Genomic DNA, 25,322 nt, shown 5'->3' with positions numbered 1-25,322 from the left:
TAGAAACAGAAAGAAATAGTTCAGGTAATAATGACTGAGAAACTTAGAAAAGCTAAGACACACACCAAACCAAAGATTTAGGAAGCTCAGAGAATACCAAGGAGAACAAATAGCAAAAAACTATACCTGGTGATGTCACATTCAAAATGCTCAAAATCAAAAAGAAAATACGGAAAGAAGCCAGAGGAGAAAAAAAATCAACTTTTTACTGAAAAGAACCGTTAGAATTAGAGTATATTTGTCTTAAGAAATCATGCAAACAAGGAGAATGAAACATTTAGCATTTTGTTGAGAGAGAGAGAGAAAAAAAAGACTACACTAGAATTCTGTACCTAGCAATACTAGCCTTTAAAGGGAAGGAGGAACATAGGAAATAACAAGCGTTGGCAAGGATGTGGAGAAACTGGAACCATCATCTATTGCTCTTGGGAATGGAAAATGGCACACCTCCTGTGGAAAGCTTGGCAGTTCCTGAAAAAGTTCACCCCACAGCTACGATATGACCCAGTAATCCCACTCCTGTGCAAATAAACAGAAGAATTAAAGACAGAAAATCTGTACGCCAATATTCCTTGCAGGAGTATTCACAAGAGCTAAAATACGGAAGCAACCTAAATGCCCATCAACAGATGAATGGATGAACAGAATAAGAGTCTATCCACGCAACGGAATACTGATTAGCTACAAAGAGAAATAAGTCCTGACAGATGCTACACTACAGATGAACTTTTAAAATGTTATGTTGAGTGAAATTAATTCAGTCAAAAAAGGACAAATACCATAGGATCTAACATCTAGGAAACAGGCAAATGTAGAGTGAACAAATTTATTAGTCATCAGCAGGGATGGGAAAGAGGGGAAAAGGAGGTTCACTGCAGAGAGGGCACTGAGATTCTACTACTGGTGGTGCAGTAAGGAAGAAAAAGATAGCGGCAAAAGTGGCAAAACAAATGAACTTAAACAACTTTGCTACATTATCGTTGTTCTTAAGTTGTCATCTAGGTGGTCCCAGACAGAGCAGGAAAAAAACGTAGAACAAAACTAAAATTCAAAAAAAGGGGACAGATTTAGTGGTCTAACAGAGACTGGAAGAACCCCTGAGATTATGGACCCCAGACACTCTTCTAACTCAGAACTAAAGCCACTCCCAAAGTCCACCTTTCAACCAAAGATTAGACAGGCCTATTAAAAAAAGCAGTAACACACGTGACCAAAGTGCTTCTTAGTTCAATCAAGTATGCGAGACCAAATGGGCAACACCTGCCCAAAAGCAAAGACATGAAGGTAGGAAGGGACAGGACAACTGTATGAACGGATACCGAGAACCCAGGGTGGAAAGCAGAAAGGGCAGAGTGCTGATGCTCTGTGGAGATTGCAACCAATGTCACAAACAATCTGTGTATAAATTTTTGAATGAGAAACTAATTTCCTCTGTAAACTTGCAGCTAAAGAGAAATTTTAAAAAATACTTTTCCAGTGTAGAGTTGGAAAGGAACATGGATAATCCAAAAAGGGCCATAGACAAAACATATACACCCAAACAATATACACACTTAGGTAGTCCACATTTTGATAGTAAAAGCAGATATCAAACTGATACCCATTATTCCATTCCGATTCAACCTCACCCAAAGGGTTATATCTGGTACATGACAACAAAGAAAATTAAAGAAAAAAAGTAAAGAAATAAGAATGTCAAATTGGGAGCTCCCCGTATTATTTTACAGATTAAATAACAGTAGATGTAAAACTCCAAAAGACGGTGTAGACGATTATGGGATTAAAGAGATTTTGCACATTCAGATTACAAAATAAATATCAAAGGTGGAAAGGTTTCATTTACAAACACTAGTACCAATAAGTTGAGCAGTGAACTTTTAAAAGACAACATGCATTTTAGTTAAAATAAACAACACCTAAAAGGAGTATAATTAAGTAGATTAAAGTTCCCAATGAAAAAGTGGTAAAACATTATAAATAACATCCAAATAGACAGCAGTAAATAAAACGGTACGATGTACCGATAATGATTCTCCCCAGATAAATTGTTATTTCCAATGCACTTCCATAAAATTCCAAGCAATGTCATTATTTTTTAGGACTTCACAAAAAACTGCGTTGAAAAAGTATTTCAAAGGGCAAATGCTCAACATTACCCAATACGTTCTAAGGAAAAAGGCACTGGGGTCTGTCCCAACAAGTCATATGTAATGTTAAGACTTCTATTCATTTCCTTTATTGATAAAGTTATATTAGATTTATAAATATTTATGTTGTTTTATATTTATAGTAGATTTCAAATGACAGCTTGAGAAGACAAAGTATTATGACATGTGCAAAGACCTGGACTTAAAAAACCAAAAGGGAAGAACATGCTCGACATTTCTGAAGCTGAAAGAACTGAAGAAAAAATTCAAGTCTCAAGTTGCAATACTGAAAGATTCTATGGGCAAAAAATTGAACAATGAAGGAATCATCAAAAGAAGATGGAAGAAACACACACGGTCACTGTACCAAAACAAACTGGTCAACATTCAGTCATTTCAGATGGTACCCGATACTCAAGAACCGATGGTAATAAATGGATAAATAAATTATGGTATATTCACACAATGGAATACTACACATCAATAAGGAAAAATGATGAATCCGTGAAACATTTCATAACATGGAGGAATTTGGAAGGTATTATGCTGAGTGAACTGAGCTGCAAAAGGACAAATATTGTATAATACCACTAGTATAAGAACTCCAGAAATAGTTTAAACAGGGAAGAAAATATTCTTTGATAGTTATGAGGTGGGGAGGGAGGAAGAGAGGGAGGGAGAGAGGTATTTACTAATTAGTCGATAAGAACTATTTTAGGTGAAGGGAAAGACAACACACTACAGGCGAGGTCAGCACAACTGGACTAAACCAGAAGCGAAGAAGTTTCCTCAATAAACAGAACTCTTCAAAGGCCAGCATAGCAGGGGCAGGGATTTGGGGGGACATCTAAGTCAACTGGCATAATAAAATCTATTCAGAAAACATTCTGCACCCCACTTTGGAGAGTGGCGTCTGGGGTCTTAAATGCTAGCAAGTGGCCATCTAAGATGCATCAATTGGTCTCAACCCACCTGGGGCAAAGGAGAATGAAGAAAACCAAAGACACAAGGCAATTATGAGCCCAAGAGACAGAAAGGGCCACATAAACCAGAGACTACATCAGCTTGAGACCGGAAGAACTAGATGGTGCCCGGCTACAACCGATGACTGCGCCGACACGGAACACAACAGAGAGCCCCTGAGGGAGCAGGAGAGCAGTAGGATGCAGACCCCAAATTCTTTTAAAAAGACCAGACTTAATGGTCTGACTGAGACTACAAGTACCCCGGTGGTCATGGTCCCCAGACCTTCCGTTAGGCCAAGGCAGGAACCATTACCAAAGCCAACACTTCAGACAGGGATTGGACTGGTCAATGGGATAGAAAATGATACTGGTGAAGAACGAGCTTCTTGGATCAAGTAGACACACAAGACTATGTTGGCATCTCCTGTCTGGAGGGGAGATGAGAGGGCAGAGAGGGTCACAAGCTGGCCGAATGGACACAAAAAGAGAGAATAGAGAGAAGGAGTGTGCTGTCTCACTGTGGGGGGGGGCGGTGGGGGGCGGGGAATTAGGAGTATATAGCAAAGTATATATACTTTTTTATATGAGAGATTGACTTGATTTGTAAACTTTCACTGAAAGCACTATTAAAAAAAAAAGAACGGATGGTAATGAAGGATGAAGGCCAAGCTACACTGAAGACACCGGTGAAAAACAAGGCTCTAGAGATTGACGCAATACCAACTCAGATGTTTCACCAAGCGGATGCAGCACTACAAGTGCTCACTGTCGATGCCAAGAAATTTGGAAGACAGCTATCTGGCCAACTGACTGGGGAGATCCGTGTTTATGACTATTCTAAAGAAAGGTGATCAAACAGAATGTGGAAATCATCAAACAATATCATTAACATCACATGCAAGTAAAATTTTGCTAAGGATCACTCAGAACAGTTGTAGCAGTACGTCAACAAGGATCAGCCAGAAATTTAAGCTGGATTCAGAAGAGGACATGGAATGAGGGATATCACAGCTGATGTCTTAAAACAGAGAACACCACAAAGACCTTTTCCTGTGTTTCACTGACTATGCAATGCCTGCGTATACACCAAGAAGTAGTCCTTCAGACAGAACAAGGGGATACTGCACAGCTTAAAGTCAGGGAAGGTGTGTGTCTGGGTTGTATCCTTTCACCAAACCTATTCCATCTGTATGCTCGGCAAATCATCAGAGAAGCTACACTATATGAGAAAGAATTCAGCATCTGGATTGGGGAAAGACTTGTTAACAACGTGCATTATGCAGATGACGCAACCTAGCTTACTGAAAGGGAAGAGAACTTGAAGAACTTATTCATGACAATCAAAGCCTACAACATTCAGTATGCATTATAAATCACTCAAGAACCCAGAGTAATAATGAAGTTACACTAAGCACAAAAGAGGCAAAGCTAAACAACACAGAGTTTATGGATTAAGACTTGGGTGACAAAGCTATAATATTACCAATAATATTGGTAGTAGTCATAAACTTTTAAATAGAGTTACCAACAATCTCCAGGAAAGAGAAGATGAGAACTTCCTCAAGATTTAAGCAAGCTCCAGAGTAACTTTTAAATAAGTTAAATTAAGCATTTCTCTGTGTCTGAGAAGTTTATATTCAGTTGAAAATTTTTCATTAGAAACACAACTAGGAACTTAGAATTTTCATCTAGCGTCATCTGTAAATCCGAGAACATCAATACACAAATCTCATAGGATCAGAGAACCCTTTAATTTTAGATCCTGATTTAAAGCTATGGAGAACATCTACAATTACACAGGTTTAAACACTAGCTCTAGGTGGGAGGACAAGGACCGACACTGGGGAGCCATGCTTTCCACACACCTGAAAGCTCGACGTAAAAAAAAAATTCCCAAATGGAGGAAAAACAGGTCTGTGGAGCCCACACAGGACACAGCTGGATGCACCGTCCCAAGTTTCATAACTTTGTTGACATCAGGAGAGCACTACCATGATCCAGGACCCGGTAAACAGTCAGGGCCTTCCCCTACAAACTATCCACCCCCTTTTCTAACCCATATCACAGTGTGAACAGGGAGCTGTGGTTTTAGAACACCACAAGAAATGCTCCACTGCCTAGAAGGAGTCAAGAACATTGTTCAGAGAGATGGGACAAGGATGGCTCTGGAGGGCGGGGATCACTCTGCACGTCCAGAGCTGCTCTGTCTCTAGATTCTGCTCAGGAGACTGTTATTCAACACAGAGCACCAAGGCCCACGGTGGGGATGGTAATGCCCCACGGTGCCAGCTCTGAGAGTCACATAAGGAAGGTGAACCCAGGCATCTAAATCCTGACAAGCCACCTGTGTATAGGGGAAGGGCCCAATGACAGTGGGGGAGGGCCTCAGGGTGCCTCCTAGGCCTCAGTCCCTTGGCCTCCTCTGCTACTTTTTTTCTTCACTGAGGAACCACATCCCCGCACCACACACTTGCTCCCCCAACAATTCAGATCCAGCCTCACCCACTTTGCTAAGGACAAGCCAGTTCTCCGTAGAACTCACCATTTCCTTTTCCAACTTCTAGAATTCTAAGGGAATGTCGTCTCTCAGCCTAAGAAGTTACTTCAGGAAGAGGGATAGGAGTGGAAGCAGAGCACTGGGCAGTCTGGAGGCAGATGAATAATGCTTGGCCCACACACCAGCCAGAGCAGTTGAAATCCTTCTCTGTGATTAACGCATGCGCAAGATGGTCACCCTAGGTACTCAGCTGCCTGGACTGGACTAGTTCTCTCTGCACCATACCTGAGACCAGAAATGGAAGACGGATAGGGAGGAAACAGTGTGGAGGAAGCAGGGAGTCACAGGCCTTTGGCCTCCTCCCAGGCTCAGGGCAATGCTCCACCCTGAGGGCCTTTACACTGAAGGCAGAACAGGCTCCAGCCCCCACAGCACACACCTGCATTCTTCAGGCAGCTCCATGGGCCTCTCCTTTCTGCAACAACACCACAGATGGAGGAATTTACCTCTCCCGGAGCATGAGGAGGAACCAGGCCTGGCCAGGCTGCAAAACTTGAACCTGATTTCCTCCAGGGAGTTAGGGGTACAATATTGAAGTTGTGGGCTCACCTGTGTAACTCCATCCCTTACAGATCAACACACGCAGTTACCTCGTATCAATGTGAATTGTCAGGAAGAGAACAGTTTTCAACTTTGGCCAATGAACGTATCAAAGTTCAGTCATCATTAACCATGTGGAGCTAAATCTCTTGAGATTTGCTCTTTTTATAAGGAGTGACATACATATGTATGAACAGCGAGGGGAGGATCTTTAGTTTGGTGGTGCGTGCGCAGTCCGCATAATTTTAGTGAGTGCGCTTTTGTGCACGGCTCTAAAAATATTGCACACAGCCCTAAAAAAATGGCCGTGGCGCTCTATTATCACCCCAGGAAGGTCATATTGCGGGTCAATTTCACATATGTGCACCTGCGCCTCAGCCTCTTGCCACGAGAGGAGAACGAAACTGGGGATTCAACCGATCATGGTGAAGTGCTGTAAAAGTTGTAACAAAAACGCAGCCAGAGTAGACTTTTCTGAAAAACAACGATTACAGGATGGTGAATAACCCTTAATAACCGTTTCAGGACTGCCTGCTTCAGTGTCCTCAAAGAAAAAGGTTTAATAGAACTCCAAAGTTCTCACAATGGTTTTCAGATGGTAAATTCTTCCTATCTTCCCATGGGATGTCGCAGAAAAATCCAAATCCATTTGACTCGCTCATAATAATAATAAACCCATTGCCGTTGAGTCGATTAGTGACCCTACAGGACGGAGTAGAATTGCCCCATAGAGTTTCCAAGGAGCGCCTGGTAGATTTGAACTGCCCACCTTTTGGTTAGTAGATGTGGCTCTTAACCACTACGCCATCGGGGTTTCCATAATAATAATCGCAGATATTACTTACTGAGCACTTATTCTCCCTCAGGGGTTGTGTTAAATATTTTATATGTATAACTTGCCTCACTGCCCTTTCGGGAAAGTTACCAAGATGATGAATACGTAATATATCCCCTTTTCTGTAATCTTGGTCAAAATTAGAAAAACAAAACACTCGAGCACCAAACCCAAGAAGTCATTAATTCCAAATTGGATGGATGGTTCATTTTGATCAACAGCATTTTCAACAACACATGTGTACAAGACTAAATGGGCACACCGACACGGAGGCCCGGGACCCTGCATGTCTCCCCGCTCCCTGAGCACCACAGGTCTGCGCGGCTCCCATCACCTCACCTGTCCACGCACCGACACACACAGGGAGCGACCCCGGGGCCCGGGAGGTCCGGCACCCAGCATGTCTCCCGCTCCCTGAGCACCACAGGTCTGCGCGGCTCCCACCAACTCACCTGTCCACGCACCGACACACGCAGGTCCCACCTCCGCGGCCTCCACGAAGCAGCTGCGGCCGCGGGGCCGGGGGCGCGCAGGAAACAAGCGGACAAGCGGCGGCGGCTCCCCGGCTCCAGGGAGGTCCGAGGCTCTGGGAGCGGAGAGACCAGGAGGGCACGGGGAGCTGGGGCTGCGCCCTCAGACCCGGGACACGACCTGCGCTCGCCGGGCAGCGGAGCGCTACGGTCACCGACTAGGGCTACCGACCGTGGACGCCCACTTCCGCTTCCGGGGATGCTGGTGCCGCAGAGAAAAGCTTCCATACGGGAACCTACAACGATCCAACTCGGGACCGCTGGGTTTAGTAGTTCCCTGTTGTATTAGGGATCTCTCCCCAGTCGTCCTTATTTCCTCTTTATTTTAGCCCAAAACAGCAGTTTTAGACATTTTTTTCTCCCAAATTACCCAGTAAAATTGATACCTCAGACATACTCTGTATCGGTTTTTGTAATCATTGTCTTTCGAAGGCCTCAATTGATTGTAATATCCAGGAAATTTTAAGCTCCTAAACCCTATTTCTGCTGCGCCATTTCATTGCGTCAGGATAATTATGGCCTTATTTACTGTTCAGTTACACCAGTGGCTCCTAAACTTGATTGCACACACACATCACATGTGAATTTTGCAAAAATGCAGATTCTGATTACGCACGTCTGCGGTAGGACCCTAGAACTATCAAGTAGTGTTGGCGATGCTGAGCCACACTTGGAATCAAGAGACATTGGATGGTGATTATATTTATTACCACTATTTTATTTATGGAGGAGATATAACCGAACGAGGGCTGTTGTTGCGTCCTATTAGCCAGTTGAAATAAGACGGACGCCACACCACCAGTTACAAGAGAAACAAAATGGAAATTTATTGTCTGCGCACACAAGGAGCAAAGCAGGATTCCACAAACATGAGGCCATGTGCTCCCTCTCTGACGGGGTTGCGGATGCTTTTAATTCCGATGGCCTCTGGGGGTTGGTTTTGGTGCCCAGAACTCTCCGCCCTTAGCTCTCCCATGTCCACATCTGGAGGTCCAGATGTTGAATCATGTCGTGAAGTCCATGTCCAAGGACAAACTGAGGACACAGGTCTTCAGGTCCTGCGCATGCCCAAAGTACCGGCACCAAGTACAAATTGTGCTTAGAGCCGTGCAGTGTGCTCCAGCCAAAACGAAATGATAAGCCCTGGCTTGGAGGCTGCTAGCCGGGAGGGGAACCGCGACGGAATGGGGCGAAATCCCCACGGAGGCCTCAGAGGCATTTTCCTAACGGCACTGGAATACACGGTGCACAAGTGTCTTCTTGGTGTGTGATCTGATGTCCACCCCTGACACCAGTTAGTGTGCGAGTCTGTGCCTGTGTGTAAGCGAACAGTGGTAGACCAGGCCAAAGGGTCTGGCCCAGAATGGACTGCAAATAAAAAGAGAACAGAGGGGCGTAGGGGGAGCAGGCTACACGTAACCTCAGGCCATTGAGGAACAGAGCCCTTACACCACAACACACTGCCACGTCCATGGCTGCCCACCCAGAACGCTCACTTCCACTTCCGGTTTCCGGGATGCTCACTGCTCAGGAGGTGGCTTCCCTACCAGAACCTAAAGCGCTCTAAGTCGGGGCCTGTGGTTGAGTGGCTCCCCCTGATGTTTGGGATCTAGCCATGGCTGTCCTTTATTTCCTCTACAGAGAAAAGCCTGGGTTGTCTTAAGTGCGAATGTAACCTGAAATGCGGAATTCAGGAATCAAATGTCCTTAGAGAGGTAAGTTGTCTACCTTTAAGGACATTTCTTAGAAATTACGTATGACACTTTCAGTTAGAGCTCATTGAAGAGAACTCAGTCACATGGTCCCATATGGTAGCAAGGACTACTGCGATATAAAATGGTGGTCCTAGGCGACCAGATTTAGAACGGAAACTCAGGAATTCTATGATGAAAGTCCAAGGTGACAACAAATATTGAGGGAGGTGAACATCTGTTACAGAAGTAGACAATACTATGTTTTGGAGGTCCAAGTAGCAGAACTTGAAGACTGATTTCATGGGCAGTGACTGAGGTAAACAGAAGTAACACGCCTGATTTCCACCTTTCTGACATAACCAACAGGGTAAATGGTAATGCCTTTCTAGAAATGGAGAAAAGAAAGGAGGGGAAATTTGAGTAAAAGACGAAGGAATAATTAGTTACTGTGACCTTGTCCACACAGCCCTGAAAAGGGGAAGCAGTTTTTCCATTTTACTGTGCACACATCCAGAGATGTTTTATGACCTGAGGCATGTATAAAAGAGGCTGAAAGAGTAGGATCTAAAGTTCTTCAAGGTTAATTAAAGAAAAAAAAAATCTCTCGGCCATAGAATACATGTGGTAATCTCCCCCCAAAGGGGGTCTGTGGGTGTTGCACAATGCTCTGTCAACCGCGGAAAGAAAAACACACTAACATTAAGAGGGCCAGAATTAAGCACTCATAGGAGCCAGAGGATCCTACAGCACACTTGGATACAGGGCCACACAGGTGATTACACCCAGGGACAAAGCAACAACATGTTGGAACTGTATGAGAGGGCATTAAGTATGGCAGGTAAAAGGGTCTAAGTGTTGGAGTTGACACGTGCTAGGAATTTATTGATCGGTTTAAAAGTTTCTACTGCTTTAGTGTGGGAAAAGCCCAGAACCAGAGAAAAAGTATCAAGCTACAAGTTGTTTACAGCTTACCCAGGAAATGTCAGTGAACCTGGACAAAAAGTAGCAAACCTTTGAAGCCCACTGCCAGTCACTGGTGATAGACAGCAGGGCCACAGGAGCCTGTCCTCAGGAGGCCAAGAGGAGCCTGTCCTGAGGGAGCTGAGAGGAGGCCTGTCTCCAGGAAACTACCAATAGAGAGACACTTATGTTGGAATAAGCTGGGACATGAGATGGGCCACAGCATCAGGCTTCTCATCAGGGAACTCTCATGCAGTGGATGTACACTGTAAAACGAAACAGTGAACAAACCCTGCTAGGAATTTTAATGGACTTGGGGAGAGCAGAGTTTCAGCCCCTGGGAATAGGATCCTTGACAAGGGAGCCTCAAACTCCACCTACTGGGATGCTGCTTTGGGTTTCATATCGAAAAACACTAGAAACTAAATATATTAGAAGCAATTTGGAATTTCAGGGCTCACTTTGGGAAAATGAGTTCCCACCTGCAACTTCTTCCACATTGGGAAAATGAGTTCCCATTTGTTTTATCTTTTCTCTCCTCTTTGAGGAATTCGGGTTTTCTCACAGGATCTGATATCTACCCATCTGATATTAGGACCTGGTTTTCTGTAGAAATGAGTCAGTCTTACCAAGGAATTGATGTACACGTTTTAAGGCCCTGGGTTCTTTATTTGCTTTCAATTCTGTTATGTTGTTTAAGAGTATAGGCCTGGCTTTTCACCTGGACTCAACAGACGGGTGAGTTTACGTAGTTTTTGTCTCATTTTGTTCTGAGAGCTTGACTCTGATGGAGTATTTGTAACCATAGTGAACTTTTAGTCCATTCGGTCCCATGCAGTTAATTCAATTCTTTGCAATTCAGGATCGGAAGCAGTATGTAAACCAATCATTTTCTATGCATGAGTTCTGGAAATCTTGATTCAGTCTAGCGGTATCCACATTCAAACTATCAGGTTTTTTTCTACGTCTGAAATAGGGAATTACAAAAGTAATGCAAAGTTAAATAAAACCACTACAAAAAAATTGTCACAAAATGCCTCTAACAATGATTAACTTTATTTTCAAAGTGCTTTGGATATAATAGATAGAAATCTTGACATGCAATAATGCACGCCTTCTACATTTATTTGGCAACCACGACCTCCCCCCACAAGGTATTTTTGTAAGCGTGCTATGCCAACTATTTTCGTACAGCAACATTTTAAAAAATTCGGGATGGTGGCACTTAAAAAATACCTTGTGAGGGGAGGGCACAGTTGGCAAACCAAAGTACAAGGTGTGTATTATTTGGTTAAAAATATGGTATACCAAGAATATACCAAGATTATCAATTATACTCAATATCCATCAACTCAATTTAGTGCCACTTACTGTTCACCAAAGCCTTCCATACCTCCATACCCCTAGAACGTTGCTTTTAAACTTCTCATTATTGCCATAAAGGAGATGTTTTAGACGTTTTTGTCCTCTAATCGCCTATGAAAATGAATACCCCAGATATACTATTACCAGTTTATGTATAATAAACTTTAGGGGGCCAAAATTCATTGTAATATTCAGCTTAATTATGGCCCCCCAACTCTATTCTTACTTTTACCTTCCACTACCTCAAGGTAGTTCTGATCCTATTTACTCTTCCTTCAGTTAGACCAGTGGTTCTCAAACTTTCTCGCAAAAACACATCACCTGTGGGTCTTGTTAAAATGCAGATTCTATTTCTGTAGGCCTGAGGTGGGGCCCCAGAAACTTTGTTTCTGAAAAGCTCCCACATGGGGCTAGTGCTGCTGTTCCATGGACCACACGTGGAACAGTGAGGTATTAGTTGGTGGTTAGAATCATTACCATTCAGTTATTTTCTAATGAAGGAGACATTTTTGTGATAGTGCTGGAATACACAGTACACGAATGTTTTCTTGGTGGGTAAGCTCATGTCCACCCCGGACACCAGTAAGCAGAAGCAAGGTGAACCCCCTCACCACCCCATTGTCTCTCATCACTGTGAAAATGATGACCTTGGACGAGATTCACCCTTCGCAACAGCTGAGGTAAATAAACCTCCATACGTATACGTTTCTTTCTTTTATCGTCCTTTGATTAAGCTGCTTTCCATAACATATTTATAAGGGTCTCCAGTCTGGGAGCAGCAGATGGCAAGATGTACATGGGACAGTTTTTAACCTTTCTTCCAGGATATCAGAAAGTTCTGCGGTCAGGGAGAGGTATTCGAAATGCAAATAGATGACAGACATTTATGAATTGGAAGGAAGAGGGGCTTTCATTGAAGAGACATGACAGTCATGGAGACTGCAAGGTTACCAGCTAGTAATACAAGAAAGGATGTTAGGAGGCGGGGCCAAGATGGCTGACTAGGTAGAAGCTCCCTCGGATCCCTCTTGAAACAAAGACTCGGAAAAACAAGTGAATCGATCACATACACGACAATCTATGAACCCTGACCATCAAACACAGATCTAAAGAGTTGACCTCAGTGACAGAGACTGAGAGCGAACAACCACGGGAAAGCAGAGCCTGTTTTCAGAGCCTGGAACCAGCGTCCCAGTCAGGAAACCTTGGCACCGGGCTTTGGACTGGGCTCAAGGGAGCTGAACAGGGCATCCTGTGAAGGCACAAACACGGGACGCAGCCCTACCCCCCAGAATTGGCCTCGGGGAAAGCCCAGCCAGTGCACACGGACAGCGCAGCGCCACAGCTGACAGGTGGAGAAGTCACCGGGGGCAGCAACTGGTTTTGCAGCCGGGAGTGCGGCGTCCCAGAAGGGGAACCTTGGCCCTGGGCTTTGTACTGGGAGCCGAGGAAATAACCGTGGCTTCTGAGACAGTGCAAGCACAGGACAGGGGCCTGACCCTCGGGGGCAATCTCTACCCAGCCAGCGCACAGTCGACGCGCCCCTCGGGAATCTCAGATAAAACAGTCATCCCAAGCAAGATAAGTAACTTTGTCTATATTCTGGGGTGCTACTCTCTCCTATTTATCTGAACCCTCCCATCCCCTTCCCAGGCAGCTTCATTAACATTGGAATTTCCTGAGCCAGAGAGAGAACTGGGCTGCGTTTCTTTTTTTTCTTTCCTTTCTTTTTTTTTTTTTTTTTTGGTCTTTTCCTAACCCATTCTCCTGGCCTAAGAGAAGTAGCTACAAAAAACCCAGGGACCAAAAATCCTTTCCTAATTGGACTAAAAACACACAACCAGCTCCAGCCAAGCATATGTGATCCACAGTCTTGGGTTTTCATCCCTACAGGGAAGAAGGTGGCTATTATAATGAAAAGACATTTCTGATAGAGATCTGACTGTAATTGTTTTAGCTGATTACTGGAAAGACAAGTTTCCAAGGTCTGATATCTCTGCATATTCAACAGAGCCCTCACTGACCCACAACAGGGAACTGAGGGCTGAAGCTCCCTCAGACCACCTAGCCTCTGGCCTTAGGGGTTGAAGGACGGTGACACTTACCAATCTGTAGAGGTACTTGCATTGGGGGCCTAAGGTACAGCTGCAGAGCCCACCCACCAAAGTGCTTTAGGAATAGAGACACACCGACCTCACTAGCACTTGGGGGAAGCCTGTCAGCATCTTGACCCCCCTGGAGTGTGAACCCCTGCTGTTACTAGAATCTGGTGCACACAACTATCACCACTACTTCTCTAGGTGGATAGGTGACAGTCTGCACCACACACTTGGTGACACAAAATCAGATTCTACTCAAGAATAGTGAAAAGGCTCTTAGGCTTATATATCTGATAACAGCCCAAACCAGCTGGTAAGAGGATATAAGTGATTCAAGGGCTACAACAATCAAGACAGCACAATCTAGTAGCCCATCTACGTATATTGAAAGAAAACAAAACAAGATAAGACTCAGTTAGCAAATATAGAATAAATCACTACAATATCTTAGTGATGGCTCGAAGACAGCAGTCGATATCAAACCACATAAAGAAGCAGACCATGATTGCTTCTACAACTCCCCAAACCAAAGAAACAAAATCTTCCCCAAATCAAGATACAATCCTGGAATTGCCAGATGCAGAATATAAAAAACTCATTTACAGAATGCTTCAAGACATCAGGGATGACTTCAGAAATGAAATAAGGCAATCTACAGAAAAAGCCAAGGAACACTGATAATGCAGTGGAAGAAGTCAAAAAGATTATTCAAGAACGTAGTGGAAAAATTAATAAGCTGCAAGAATCCATAGACTGCATTCAGAAATCCAAAAGATTTACAATAAAATTACAGAAGAAGACAACGCAATAGGAAGTCAGAGGAGCAGACTCGAGCAGTTGGAATGCAGAGTGGGAAATCTGGAGGACCAGGGAATTGACACCAAAATAGCTGAAAACAAATCAGATGTCTATCCAAGATGCTCATCGAACCCCATTTAAGATTGATCCAAAATGAAAATCACCAACACATATTATCATCAAACTTGCCAAAACCAAAGGTAAAGAGAAAATTTTAAAACCAGCCAGGGATAAAAGAAAGGTCTCCTACAAAGGAGAATCAATAAGAATAAGTTCAGACTACTCAGCAGAAACCATGCAGTCAAGAAGGCAATGGGATGACATATACAGAGCACTGAAGGAGAAAACCTGCCAGCCAAGGATCATATATCCAGCAAAACTCTCTGTCAAATATGAAGGTGAATTAAAACATTTACAGATAAACACAAGCTTAGAGAATTTGCAAAAACCAAACCAAGCCTACAAGAAATACTAAAGGAAATGGGTCAGAAAACCAATAACATCACATACCAGCACAATACAAGGTCACAGAGCAGAACATCCTGATATCAACTCAAATAGGGAAATCACAAGAACAAATTAAGATTAATTTTAAAAAGAAAAAAAATGCTCAAAACAGGGAATCATTGAAGTCATTACGTAAAAGATTACAATAATCAAAAAGAGGGACTAAATACAGGTGGCATAGAACTGCCATATGGAGAGGGATACAAGGCGATACAGGACAATAGAAGTTAGGTTTTTACTTAGAAAAATAGGGGTAAATACTAAGGTAACCACAAAGAGGTATAACAATTCCATAACTCAAAATAAAAACCAAGAAAAACATAACGACTCAGCAAACATAAATTCAACTACTATGAAAATGAGGAACACACAATTTACAAAGAAAAACGTCTCACCACAAAAAAGTCAGTGGAAAAATGAAATTCTCAACAACACACATAAAAAGGCATCAAAATGACAGCACTAAACACATACTTATCTATAATTACGCTGAATGTAAATGCACTAACCCCACCAATAAAAAGACACAGAGTCTCAGACTGGATAAAGAAATACGATCCGTCTATATGCTGCCTACAAGAGACACAAACAAACTAAAACTCAAAGGATGGAAAAAAATATATCAAGCAAACAATAAGCAAAAAAGAGCAGGAATAGCAATATTTCTGACAAAATAGACTTTAAAGTTAAATCCACCACAAAGGATAAAGACGGACACTACATAATGATCAAAGGGACAATTGACCAGGAAGATATAACCATATTAAATATTTATGCACCCAGTGACAGGGCTGCAAGATACATAAAACAAACGTTAATAGAACGGAAAAGTGAGATAGACGCCTCCACAATTATAGTAGGAGACTTCAACACTCCACTTTCGGAGAAGGACAGGACATCCAGTAAGAAGCTCAACAGAGACACGGAAAACCTAATTGCTACAATCAACTACCTTGACCTTACTGACTCATACAGAACACTCCACCCAACAGCTGCAAAGTATACTTTTTTTTCTAGCGCACATGGAACATTCTCTAGAACAGACCACATATTAGGTCATTAAACAAACCTTTGCAGAATCCAAAACATCGAAATATTCCAAAGCATCTTCTCAGACCATAAGGCCATATGAGTGGAAGAACACACCTTGCCCATGGATAGGAAGACTTAACATTATAAAATGTCTATTCTACCAAGAGCGATCTATACATTTAATGCAATTCCAATCCAAATCCCAACAACATTCTTTAATGAGATGGAGAAACAAACCACCAACTTCATATGCAAGGGAAAAAGGCCCCAGATAAATAAGAATGACTGAAAAAGAAGAACAAAGTGGGAGGCCTTACTTTACCTGATTTTAGAATCTACTCTACTGCCACAGTAGTCAAAACAGCCTGGTACTGGTACAACAACAGATACACAGACCAATGGAACAGAATTGAGAATCCAGACATAAATCCATCCACATATGAGCAGTTGATATTTGACAAAGGCCCCAAAACAGTTCAATGGGGGAAAGAGTCTTTTTAACAAATGGTGCTGGCATAACTGGATATCCATCTGCAAAAAAAAAAAAAAAAGAACCAAGACCCATACCTCACTCCATGCACAAAAACTAACTCAAAATGGATCAAAGACCTAAATATCAAATCTAAAACGATAAAGATCATGGAAGAAAAAATAGGGACAATGTTAGGAGCCCTAATACAAGCCATATACAGTATACAAAACATTATTAAGAATTCAGAAGAAAAACTAGATAACTGGGAGCTCCTAAAAATCAAACACCTATGCTCATCCAAAGACTTCACCAAAAGAGTAAAAAGACCACCTACAGACTGGGAAAAAGGTTTTAGCTATGACATTTCTGATCAGCGTCTGATCTCTAAAATCTACATGATACTGCAAAAACTCAACTACAAAGAGACAAATAACCCTATTAAAAAATGGGCAAGACATACGAATAGACACTTCACTAAAGACATTCAGGTAGCTACCAGATACATGAGGAAATGTTCACCATCATTAGCCATTAGAGAAATGCAGATCAAAACTACGATGAGATTTCATCTCACTCCAACAAGGTTGGCATTAATACAAAAAACACAAAATAATAAATGTTGGAGAGGCCGTGGAGAGATTGGAACACTTATACACTGCTGGTGGGAATGTCAAATGGTACAACCACTTTGGAAATCGTTTTGGCGCCTCCTTAATTTTTTTTTTTTAAAAACTAGAAATAAAACTACCATACGATCCACAAATCCCACTCCTCCGAATATATCCTAGAAAAATAAGAGCCTTTACAAGAACAGATATATGCACACCCATGTTTACTGTAGCACTGTGTACAATAGCAAAAACATGGAAACAACCAAGGTGCCCATCAACAGATGAATGGATAAATTATGGTATATTCACACAATGGAATGCTAGGCATCGATAAAGAACAGTGAGGAATCTGTGAAACATTTCATACCATGGAGGAACCTGGAAGGCATTATGCTGACTGAAGTTAGTCAGTTGCAAAAGGACAAATATTGTATAAGACGACTATTATAAGAACTTGAGAAATAGTTTAAACTGAGAAGAAAACATTATTTTGTGGTTATGAGAGGAAGGAGGGTGGGAGAGGGTTATTCACTAATTAGTTGGTAGATAAGAACTACTTTAGGTGAAGGGAAAGACAACACACAGTACAGGGGAGGTTAGCATAACGGGGCTAAACCAAAAGCAGTTTCCTGAATAAACTGAATGCTTCGAAGGACAGTGTAGCAAGGGAAGAGGTTTGGGGACCATGATTTCAGGGGACATCTAAGTCAATGGGCATTAATAAAATCGATTAAGGAAACATTCTGCATCCCGCTTTGAAGAGTGGCATCTGGGGTCTTAAATGCTATTAAGCAGCCATCTAAGATGCATGAATTGGTCTCAACCCACCTGGACCAAAAGAGAATGAAGAACACCAAGGTCCCAAGGTAATTACGAGCCCAAGAGACAGAAAGGGCCACATGAACCAGAGACTACATCATCCTGAGACCACAAGAACTAGATGGTGCCCGGCCACAACCGATGACTGCCCTGAAAGGGAACACAACAGAGAACCCCTGAGGGAGCAGGAGAGCACTGGGATGCAGACCCCAAATTCTCATAAAAACTCCAGACTTAATGGTCTGATTGAGACTGGAAGGACCTCCGTAGTCATGGCCCCCACAGCTTTTGTTAGCCCAGGACAGGAACCATTCCCGAAGCCAAATCTTCAGACATGGCTTGGACTGGACAATGTGTTAGAGAGGGATGCTGGTGAGGAGTGAGCTTCTTGGATCAGGTGGACGCTTGAGACTATGTTGGCATCTCCTCCCTGGAGCGGAGATGAGAGGGTAGAGGGGGTTAGAAGCTGGCGAAATGGACACAAAAAGAGACAGTGGAGGGAGAGAGTGGGCTGTCTCATTAGGGGGAGAGTAATTGGGAGTGTGTAGCAAGGTGTATATAAGTTTTTATGTGAGAGACTGACTTGATTAGTAAACTTTCACTTAAACCATAATAAAAAAAAAACACACTGGATGAAATAAAATACATCTTTCTAAAATTATTAAAAAAAATATTGAGAAGTTGCTGGGCACATTTTAGATGAATATGGAACGAGAGACAACAGTCAAGCATTTCAGATGAACTTAACCAACAGGAGGCTGGCTCAGTTAGAAAACTATGGAAATGAGGTTCAGATGTACGAGCAGAAGTTGGACTTCAGGCTTCCCAAAAGTGGGAGCCATACCCATGTATCACAGGGACTACATGGCCTGGCCGAGAGTCATCCAAAAGGAAATACTGAGCTCTGAACGTTCTAAGATTTCTGAGATTGGTAATAGTAACTCCAGCCACTAAAAATAAAAAAATTCCTTTGGAAGAAAAATTATATCTTCAATTCTCTCTTTAATTGAAACATCCAACATATTGACAGCTGATGAGACTTTACAACAAATATATAAACAAGTCTTCGTTTTATTTCCTATATTTTAAACATGGTTCAAAATAAGAAGAAAAGCTAAAGAATATAAAGTCTATCACAGAACAACAAATTATCAGACACAAAGGGAATGAACGAGCATAGACAACAGAAACATACAAACAGATATAAAACACCAAACCTAGTCACAAATTCTGTATTGAAACATATAATTGCAAAATTAAAGGGGGTAGATAGGTTTCATATCATTCGATACACACCAGGAGATAGGTTTCATGAACTTAAAGCCTCTTGTTGTTATGTGCCATCGAGTCGATTCCGACTCATTGCGACCTCATGTACAACAGAACAAAACACTGTCAGGTGCTGCACCATCCTCACAATATCTGCTAAGCTTGAACCGACTACTGCGGCCTCTGTCAATCCATCTCATTGAGGGTCTTCCTCTTTTTCGCTGACCCTCTGCTTTACCAAGCGTGATGCCCTTCTCCAGGGACTGATCCCTCCGGACGACACGTCCAAAGTATGTGAGACACAGTCTCTCCATTCTTCCTTCCAGGGAGCATTCTCGTTGTGCTTCTTCCAAGACAGATTTGTTCATTCCTTTGGCAGTCCATGGTATGTTCCATACTCTTTCCCAACACGACAATTTTAAGGCCTCAATTCTTCTTCTGTCTTTTTTATTCACTGCTCAGCTTTCAAATGCAAATTAGGCAACTGAAAACACCCTGGCTTGGGTCAGGTGCCCCTTAGTTCTCAGGGTGACATCTTTGCTTTTTAACACTTTCAAGAGGTCTCTTGCAGGAGATTCACCCAATGCAATGTGTCTTTTGATTTCCTGACTGCTGCTTCCATGGGTGTTGATTGTGGAACCAAATAACATGAACTTAAAGATACTTACAAAAATAAACAGAATAAAGCAGAGCTATAAAAGTTGGAAAACACTGATGGAATGGAAAGAAAAAGAGGATAAAGAACTCAGGGTAAGGAAAACAGAGATGGGTTAAAGAGGGCAAACCTTTTTCCCTATAATTCCCAGTGATCTTGTTTGTGGACACTATTTTTTTGTAAAAAAGTATCTTCTCCAAGTTCCTTCTGGATTTTTAAAAATCAATTCAACACTTTCAATTTTATCTCACACCCTTTGTACCTCTGATTCCAGGAGTGAAGTCAGCATTAGTCTCAATGCCCAGTACTATTTCGGGGTTGATCTTCTTCCACTCTCATGTAAAATCCCTTGTTTCTTTTTCTGTCTTTTATCTATACCAGCTTCTCTCCATCTTTACCTGTTGTATGCCCACCTCCCAGCCATTTACTGGACTGTCTCATGACTTTCCAATCTGGCTCATCCTATTAGAAATGAAGATCCTCTCCTGCAGGAACTCAAGTCCTGCATCCCTTGCCCAGAGGTGATGCGGTGTCACCGTGTTGCTTGTTCTTACTGTTTGGAACTGGGCACAGGCCGAAGTCCCCTGTAATGTCAGGTAAGGAATCGTGCAGGGGTGGGGTCCATGCTCTGTACATCCCTCCCCCACTACCCTATGGAGGGGAGTCACATGTGCAGTGCCTAGGAGGGCAGCCTCCTAGCCTCCCCAAGGCAGAGGTGAGAGAAGCGTATCAAAAGAGAACCCAACGAAGTAGCAGAGGTTCGTAATAACATAGGGTTACAACGTTGTAATGTGCATCAGAACGTCATTACTGTTGTTACTGTACTATTATGTTAACAATGTTTTATTCTAACCAGAAGTGTTTCTTTAAAACTTTTTAAGCACAGAAAGGTAAGTCATATGGTATATTCTAAGGAAAACAGTCGACTAAACGATGTTACATATTTACAATTATACCTAACTGTTCCAACATGAAAATTCAACTTAAACACAGTTAGGAAAGAAACTCCTTCATCATTTGTGGACTGTGTATCCTATTACGAACATTTAAAAATATGATAAAATCGGAGAGAAGGAAAAGCTGTTTCCTTCAGAATTCCAATTAATAGATATAGTATTTTTGGACATTGGAACAAAAAACATCATCTGGCAAACACCACAGTAATAATGATATGTAATTATCTTTGAATACTAAAATTAGTAGGCCAAAATACAACGAAAACAGAATATCTGAACAGACCCAAAGTACCACTATATGAGTTATTAATTATAATAGATAAAATAGCTTACTTTACAATAGGAATAAATGGAAAGAACGTTTCAAATATGACAAAACAGTCTGAACCAAATACAAGATGAGCATATTTAATTGCTTGCAAAATAACAGCGACAATAACGTTAAATAATATAAAGCCAATTATTCTCTGCAGACTCATTTGTAATAGCAACGACTTTCAGAAAGGTGAAGTTTAGCTTGGACTAAGAAAGTAACAAACACCGATGAGGACAGTCCCACAATTACAATGAAACTATCATTTCTCCCAAAGGCATAAATTACTCTTAATGATCCGTTCTTTTAAGTTAGTATTGATTTCTTACTTACCAAGAAACTTTCGTCTTTAATTGCTGACTTTCAGAACTTTATCAAAATCTTAACAGTAAGGACAAAACATCCCACTTTTGACATAAGAATAATCAACTCTCTGTGAGTTCGTATATGTAAAGTGGGGTCTGAGAAACAACTAAAGGCTTTCCACATTGCTTATGTTTATAGGGCCTTTCTCCATGGTGAATTCTGACATGCTTAGTGAGGTTCATGTTCTGAAAAAACGCTTTCCCACACTCCTTACACTCATAAGGCCTCTCTTCACTGTGAGTTCTTATATGCGAGGTGAGGCTGGAAGAGTGAATAAAGGCTTTCCCACATTCCTTACATTCATAATGTTTCTCTCCACTGTGAGTTCTTTTATGTTTACTAAGGAATGAGTGTCAAGTAAAGGCTTTCCCACATTCCGTACATTCATAAGGTTTCTCTCCACTGTGAGTTCTTTTATGTGAAGTGAGTTTGGAGGAAAGAAAGGCTTTCCCACATTCCTTACATTCATAAGGTTTCTCTCCACTGTGAATTATTTTGTCTACCAAGGGATGAGCGAATAGTAAAGGCTTTGTCACATTCCGTACATTAATAAGATTTCTCTCCACTGTGAGTCCTTTTATGTGAAGTGAGGCAGGAGGAATGAATAAAGGCTTTCCCACATTCTGTACACTCATAAGGCCTCACTCCGTTGTGAGTTCTTTCATGCTTATAGAGGGTTGCATAACAACTAAAGGCTTTCCCACAATGCGTACATTCGTAAGGTTTCTCTCCACTGTGAGTTCTCTTATGTGAAGTGAGATTGGAGCAATGAACAAAGGCTTTCCCACAGTCCTTACATTTGTAACGCCTCTCTCCACTGTGAGTTCTTTTATGCACTTTGAGGACTGAGGAATAACGAAAGGCTTTCCCACATTACGTACATTCATAACGCCTCACTCCATGGTGAGTATTTTTATGCCTAGTGAGGGCTGAGGAAAAACTAAAGGCTTTCCCACATTGCGCACATTCATAAGGTTTCTCTCCACTGTGAGTTCTTTTATGTTTAGTGAGGCCGGAGGAACGAATAAAGGCTTTCCCACATTCCTTACATTCATAAGGCCTCTCTCCACTGTGAGATCTTGTATGTGAAGTGAGCTGGGAGGAAAAAATAAAGGCTTTCCCACATTCCTTACATTCATAAGGTTTCTCTCCACTGTGAGTTCTCTTATGTGAAGTGAGGTGGGAGGAATGAACAAAGGCTCTCCCACAATGCGTACATTCGTAAGGTTTCTCTCCACTGTGAGTTCTCTTATGTGAAGTGAGATTGGAGCAATGAACAAAGGCTTTCCCACAGTCCTTACATTTGTAACGCCTCTCTCCACTGTGAGTTCTTTTATGTACATTGAGGACTGAGGAATAATGAAAGGCTTTCCCACATTCCGTACATTCATAACGCCTCACTCCATGGTGAATATTTTTATGCCTACTGAGGGCTGAGGAAAAACTAAAGGCTTTCCCACATTGCGTACATTCATAAGGTTTCTCTCCACTGTGAGTTCTTTTATGTTTAGTGAGGCCAGAGGAACGAATAAAGGCTTTCCCACATTCCTTACATTCATGAGGCCTCTCTCCACTGTGAGCTCTCGTATGTGAAGCGAGCTGGGAGGAAAAAATAAAGGCTTTCCCACATTCCTTACATTCATAAGGTTTCTCTCCACTGTGAGTTCTTTTATGTTTATTAAGGAATGAGCGACAAGTAAAGGCTTTCCCACATTCCGTACATTCATAAGGTTTCTCTCCACTGTGAGTTCTCTTATGTGAAGTGAGGCTGGAGGAACGAAGAAAGGCTTTCCCACATTCCTTACATTCATAAGGTTTCTCTCCACTGTGAGCTCTTTTATGTTTACGAACGGATGGGCGACAAGTAAAGGCTTTCCCACATTCCGTACATTCATAAGGTTTCTCTCCACTGTGAGTTCTTTTATGCGCAGTGAGGTTGGAGGAACAACTAAAGGCTTTCCCACATTCCTTACATTCATAAGGTTTCTCTCCACTGTGAGTTCTTTTATGTTTAGTGAGGTCGGAGGGATGAATAAAGGCTTTCCCACATTCCTTACATTCATGAGGCCTCTCTCCACTGTGAGCTCTTGTATGTGAAGCAAGCTGGGAGGAAAAAATAAAGGCTTTCCCACATTCCTTACATTCATAAAGTTTCTCTCCACTGTGAGTTCTTTTATGTTTATTAAGGGATGAGCGACGAGTAAAGGCTTTCCCACATTCCGTACATTCATAAGGTTTCTCTCCACTGTGAGTTATTTTATGTGAAGTGAGGTCGGAGGAACGAAGAAAGGCTTTCCCACATTCCTTACATTCATGAGGTTTCTCTCCACTGTGAGCTCTTTTATGTTTACGAAGGGATGGGCGACAAGTAAAGGCTTTCCCACATTCCGTACATTCATAAGGTTTCTCTCCACTGTGAGTTCTTTTATGCGCAGTGAGGTTGGAGGAAGAACTAAAGGCTTTCCCACATTCCTCACATTCATAAGGCTTATCTCTGTCAGGACATTTTTTAGGTAAAATGAGGGATGAAGGACTATAGATTTGACAATATTTTTGACATGCATGTTTATGACCACTCACACATGTCCAAAGTGATGACAAACTACAGAAACCTTTCCCACATTTGTTACATTCACAACATTTCTCACCAGTGAGTGTTGGCACAGGACTCTTAAGGGTTGGCATACAAACTAAGTCCTTCCCACGCACCTTACACTTATCGGGTTTCTTTCCATGAGGAACTCTCAAAGGAGTAGTTAGGTGAGAGGAACAGCTGCAGGATTCTCCACGTTCCTTACACTGAGAGGCACTGCATCTGGTGGAAGATCTGAAATGATCGTTATATGGTGAGTGATCCATGAAGATCTTAACACACTCAGAGTATTCAAAAGAGTTTACTTCTGGAGGGTTTCTTTGGAGCACAGTAAGATCTGGAATCCAGCTGAAGATTTTCCAAGACTGAGTGCCCTCATTACTTTCATGCAGGTTCTCTACTGTATGACTGCTGTTAAAAAATAGGGTGCATGGTGTTGGAAATAAATGTGTTCCCATTTCACCGTTACCAAACATAGTGAAGCTGCTTGGTTTTTGCCTGACTTATCTCAGGTTTCCTAGGTTAAATCATCTAGCAGAGACACGACCATTACTGTCACTGAATTTCTAAAATATGAGGCTTTCTGATAATTGTGTCCAAACGAAATATGTTTCAAATACCCTGTATCTCACTCATCTATTTGAATATGCTATATTATGAAAACTCCCAAAATGCATACTTTCCCATCTATGTTCATATACATAGACACCTGTATGTGTACACCTTCTCCTCATTTATCAACATGACTAGGTTCAAAAGACCAGGTTGTTGTGCAATTTTGGCATTCTGTGAAAATGGAAGATGACGTTAGATGAGAAAATAAAGGATGACAACATCATTACGTAACTGCCAAATTACATCATTACATAGCTAACAGACCAGTGAGAATCGTGGCCTGGTCACTCTGACACATAATCTTAACCATCACAGCCAGCAATACTTATGCCTTGCATCTCAGCATTCATTACTGCCAAATGTCCATCTTCAATGCTCAAAATAGTCGGATAGTAGACTTTTTACCATTGTCAAATATGCAAAATGCTGGGTAAAGAGACAGTCAAAACTGAGGAGAATCTGTACATATTAGTACATTTCAAGATTTCAAAATGGTTTGTAACAGTTTAGGAATTGCCTACATAAACAAAGGCAGCATATACTTTGCACAGAAACAGAATCAGTTCCCTGTTCAATTTTCACATGAGTAGGAGAAAAACAGCAGTGCCCAACTCCAAGATGTCA

At 42.0% G+C, this 25,322-nt stretch overlaps 1 protein-coding gene across 1 annotated transcript in view; it reads right to left on the bottom strand.

Annotated features, from left to right (window-relative positions):
• Nucleotides 1-25,322, bottom strand: part of LOC126068891 (zinc finger protein 20-like) — a 65,003-nt gene that overhangs the window by 16,260 nt on the left and 23,421 nt on the right. Inside the window, exon 5 of the mRNA XM_049871577.1 lies at nt 24,200-24,317. Coding sequence (XP_049727534.1) covers nt 24,200-24,317 — 118 coding nt within the window. The remainder of the gene's footprint in view (nt 1-24,199; nt 24,318-25,322) is intronic.

Source organism: Elephas maximus, chromosome X, assembly GCF_024166365.1.
Source record: "Elephas maximus indicus isolate mEleMax1 chromosome X, mEleMax1 primary haplotype, whole genome shotgun sequence".
Lineage (NCBI taxonomy): Eukaryota > Metazoa > Chordata > Mammalia > Proboscidea > Elephantidae > Elephas > Elephas maximus.
This window is presented reverse-complemented; position numbering and strand designations above follow the sequence as displayed.